At 35.6% G+C, this 4836-nt stretch overlaps 1 protein-coding gene across 1 annotated transcript; it reads right to left on the reverse strand.

Annotated features, from left to right (window-relative positions):
• Positions 1-1146: 1146 nt before the first annotated feature.
• Positions 1147-3474, reverse strand: LOC149219196 (bidirectional sugar transporter SWEET1-like). Its single transcript, XM_089382543.1, has 6 exons — positions 3335-3474; positions 3209-3245; positions 2883-3099; positions 2628-2786; positions 2394-2513; positions 1147-1648 (listed from the first exon to the last, which is right to left on the reverse strand). Exons 1-6 carry the CDS (start codon positions 3429-3431, stop codon positions 1520-1522), a joined length of 759 nt encoding a protein of 252 aa, XP_089238669.1. The 5' UTR covers positions 3432-3474; the 3' UTR covers positions 1147-1519.
• Positions 3475-4836: the final 1362 nt, after the last annotated feature.

Genomic DNA, 4836 nt, shown 5'->3' on the forward strand with positions numbered 1-4836 from the left:
CAATCTTATATTATTACATGAGCCTGACAATATCCTTCCTTTCTTAATTTAATCAACAACCTAGAGAGAAATCATCTTATTACTAATTTATTTAAATCTCTCTTATGAGGTCTTAATGCAAAACTTATCACATCAATCTTATACTATTACATGAGTCTTGACAATATCCTTGCTTTCTTAATTTAATCAACTTGGATGCATGTAGGTCATTTGAATTTGAACTTTGTTAACACTAATTTTTTGAAATATTTTTTTTTTTTGTGAAGCCTAATCTCCTTGACCTTTTCTTAAATTAAAAATGTTTAACTTATCATTTATAATCACCACTGGATTACATCTTTCCTTTTTAAAATACTCTTTGGGTAACGACCATTCTGCTCTTTATCCTCAAACACTCCCTCTCCAACCATATGTTATTGTTTTTAAAACTATTTTAAACTTCCCTATACTCTTTGATGATTTATGTTATATTTTAGATAAGAAAAACTACAAACAAATATAAAAATAAACTAAATTACCTCAATAAAATGTTGTTAGGTAATCTATTTTATATTATATTTGAGATATAGAAATAACGGTGAAAGTTAGTTTAGTTGGTCTACTTTCCGTCATTAAAATACTTTAATAATGAAAATTCATGAGTCAATTCTCCTTTCATATTCTCAGAATTAAGTTCTACAAATAAGCTGATAAAAACTAATGCCTATGTAGAAACTAAACTCTACAAGTGAACTGGTAAGAAGTAATCCTTATAAATTAACATGTAGAAATTAAACAAACTTATTCGGCTACCCTTCCTTCCTTGATTGATGGCAGAATCATCCTATCTCAAGGGTTTATTTATGTAATGCTATGTAATCCACTTCATGTGGGACTCTACGATTACACTTTAGGATGTGAGATTTACATTTGAGAAGCGGGGATTGAAGAAATTTGATATGATATTTCTTTCTTTTAATGTTACATGTTACAGGTTTTAATTAATCATGTACATTTTGTTAAAAATAGTCTCTTTTTCTGACTTTATCTTAATTATTGTAACCTTCCCTGAAACTTAGGCCCGTGTTAAAATTAATTACACAAAATCATATAATTATTAATAATAATAATAAAAAAAAAATATTCAATCGTATTACTCCAACAATGTTACGGGTGACTTCCATATATCAATATCTAAAACAGCTTGAGTTTGGTGGGATTGATTATCTCTACACATTTTGGTGGGGTAAGTAGTCAAATCGATGTTAAATCACTGTGGAAAGACATTCCTGACAGTGTTATACATTACATGATGAGATCCCTTATCCAGAAATAATGGGGGTTCTACATCAATTTGATATTTGATCTGCAACATTAGAACTAAACAGTTAGTCTTAAATGCTTGTATTGATAAAAAGCAGATACAGACAGTGTGTCCATCGCTTCCTATGATATTTAACTAATCTGCGACACTAAAACCGTTGTTATTAAATTCTCTGTATTGTTTAAAAACAGATACAGACATTCTGTCCATCACTTGCTAACTATGTTGAATAAGTCGTTCCGGATCCACTCTGGTGTCTAGATATTTGGTTGGCGTGGAGTCCTTGTATATCCAATATAATACAAGCTGGGCTGCACCCAACGCAGTTCCTACTCCATTCGGAACCTGTTTCAATACATGAGTATTAATTCCCTTAAATCCATAGGCGTATATTCCAACAATTGGGATGAATTTGAGATTCCTGTGGAAATAGTTGTTTCATGGTAGGTTTCTCAGATTATTAACTACAATATTCATCTTCAAATAAATTGACATTTTGAAAATAATATTATGAAAAAAAAATTTGACATTTTGAAAATAATAGTATGAAAATAGTATTGATAGTAGATTCTGAAAATATCTCAAGGATAGGAACTAGGTTAAACAATTGACTATTATCTATTGCTGTTTATAGGATTGGTTAGGAATACCTAAGGATAGGAACTAGGTTAAACAATTGAACTAGCTATTATCTATTGCTGTTTATAGGATTGGTTAGGAATATCTAGGAATCTAACTATTGTTGTTTAAAGGATTGGTTAGAAATATCTAGAAATCCAACATACAGCACTGAAAATATCTCAACTATAGGAACCAGGTTAAACAATTGATTTGGCTATTGTCCATTGCTGTCTATAAGATTGGTTAGGAATATCTAGAAATCCAACATACAATAGTGATGTGAAACAATTAACCTACCTCCAGAAATTTTTTCAAGATATTCCCAAAATCTACAATGAAATAAATTCAGATTAAACTACAACATCCCTCTTCAAATTAATAAAGATTTTGAAAATGAATGCTATAGTTAATACTCCAAGAAACCTACAATCAAACAATTTGGATGGCATTGCTGAAAATATAAGCTCACCCCAATAAATGCATCTCGGCCAAGAATGCCATAAACAAACCAAGATAAACCGCAGAGGAATACAAACAGTGACAGAAAAAATGGCATGTATTCCACGCTCTTTGTCTCCACTACAAGTTTCTGCCATGGGACAAGAAAATCAACGTGAATTCAGAATAATCAGCAGGAATGGAAATCATAATACAAAAAACCCAAACTGAAAACTCTAGGGAGAAAGAGTTAGTGAATGCAGACCATAATAGACAATGGGGCAGCATACATGCACACTGACAGAGTTGCAGCAACTATTCCAATAAGCAAAGTGCGTGCAGTGTAATCAAGAGCCATAGCCGATACCACAACGATGACTCCAAACAAAACCAACTCTGCAACGAACAAACTCAAAATTTTCCTCTGTTGTTTCATTCACGCATACATAACAGTTAAACTCCACAGATCAGAATCACATTCTTATCAACTAGTTGACCTGCAAGATGATTCTAATCTTACCCTGTGCATTGGAGGAGCATATGCCAAGTAAAGGCATACATAAACCAGCTCTAGAACAGCTCCTGATCCATCCGAAACGGTGACCAGAATATTATCAGATGATACGAAGGGCAGGCCATAATAAGCGTACAGCAGGCAGTTTAAGAGGGCAACTACATATGGAAGGCCAGAAAAGTCCTCTGTAGAACCCCTTTTTATTACATAGTAGAACGTAATCCTGCACCGTGTGGATTCAGAAGAGGACCCAATAAATAAATAAATAACTCAGTACTCATACTGTTGATTTATTGAATAGCAAGAAGTTATATTCATGAAATTAGGCTTACACAGGTGCCAAGAAGAGTGCTGCGCCGAAAATATTTCCTGCATAAATTTCAAGACAGTAAAGAAAATTTCAATAGAAATAGTGTTCTATGTTTCTTTCCGAAGAGAATATGAAACAGAAAAAAAACCTAGGATGCCGAAGATGAAGTGCAGAACATCCTTCATTTTTCTGCTCTGATGAATTTCCTCCCCGCAGAATGGGAATCCTCTATGAGACAACTGCATATATGTCTGCTTCTTCCCATCCGCCGGTCAGAGTGAGGGCCATGGCGGCCGAGCTCCACCAAACATTCTGGATGAGATGACATTTTGTCCCTTCTGCTCCGAGCATGGTGAGATTTGAACATCAGTAGTCGAAGTCTATTCAGCCCTCTGTATGGGAAGCTGCGCTGCTTGTTTAAGTGAGGCCCATGGCGGCCGAGCTCCACCAAACATTCCGGATGAGATGACATTTTGTCCCTTCTGCTCCGAGCATGATGAGATTTGAACATCATTGGTGGAAGTCTATTCAACCCTCTGCATGGGAATCTGTTTGTTTAAGTGGATCCCCTCGTTGTGGGTTGTCCGAATGCAATGTTCCTCAAACTGCAACATTTTGTAGAAATTTGAATGTCACATAATGTTTTCTTTCTTACATAATTACATAAAAAATTATCACTGAACAACAAAAGTGCTATTTTTTTAATATTATTTATTAATGTTGATTGAAACTTACAGAAGGAAAACCATGTGAATTATAAATTATTGGTTGGTGTTCTATATAAATGATCTGAAAATTACTTGTAAGTGATCTCAGTTAATTAATTAATGAATGAAGGTATTACAGACTCATGTGTTGGTGTGTGTCTATGTTATTTTAGGCAACGGATCGATCAGATTGCAAAATACACATGGATTGGAAAATGGAAAATAGTAAGAGAAACATAGTAAGAAAATACAAGAACACAACAAATTAACAAAGAGTTCACACAATCCTCTTGGGCTACGTCTCCGGTCCAGCTTTCAGTGGTGGCCTTTTCTTATTGTGTCTTTAAAGCAGAGTTTTTACAATGAGGGGCTCAATTTGAGTTCCCTGAAACAGAAGATGTTCAGTGGGGTGGTTCTTGGATTCCCTAAGCCACTAGAGTACACAGACTCTTTCCTTACCAAGTCTCGACCTCTCTGGTCTTTAATGGAATGAGTCCAATGTGGTGCTTAATTCCCAACAGATATCCTCACAGGGATTGCTTGAACCTCTCAAGCCTGGTTATGTCTGCTCGATGCTGCCTTAACTCTGCAGGTCAGCTCGGCTCTCTGTTTTCTGCTTCTTGCTTCACTGCCTCTTTCTCGCTTGTCTCTATTCTCCTCCTTCGTTCTGTTCTCTGTCTGTTCAGGGCTTAAAGCCAATTTGTCTCATGACTGTTCGCTTCCTCTTTCGCCCCTTCGGATCCCCTACTGTTGTTCGCTTGGAGTTCCCTGCCTTTGCGTCATCGCCAACATCTCACAGGGAAGTGGCCACTTGTCCTTTCACGAACTGCGCCAGCTCTTCCTCAATGGTTCAGTATTTTAGTTACGCTGTGCAATGATTCATCCGCCAACTCAGCAGTCAAATCGGACTTCAAACTTTATGTGTTGTAGCTTATTTTCCCTT

Source organism: Pinus tabuliformis, chromosome Q (assembly GCF_031772625.1).
Source record: "Pinus tabuliformis cultivar Carrire ecotype Pingquan chromosome Q, CPIR1, whole genome shotgun sequence".
Taxonomy (NCBI): domain Eukaryota; kingdom Viridiplantae; phylum Streptophyta; class Pinopsida; order Pinales; family Pinaceae; genus Pinus; species Pinus tabuliformis.

Excerpts from the sequence above, each read along its gene's own strand:
- LOC149219196 (XM_089382543.1), bottom strand. The coding sequence starts at position 3,431 with ATGCAGTTGTCTCATAGAGGATTCCCATTCTGCGGGGAGGAAATTCAT. Across the intron at positions 3,246-3,334 it reads CTTCATCTTCGGCATCCTAG|GAAATATTTTCGGCGCAGCA; the intron begins GTTTTTTTTCTG and ends AAATTTATGCAG. Across the intron at positions 2,787-2,882 it reads ATGCTCCTCCAATGCACAGG|AGGAAAATTTTGAGTTTGTT; the intron begins GTAAGATTAGAA and ends ATGAAACAACAG.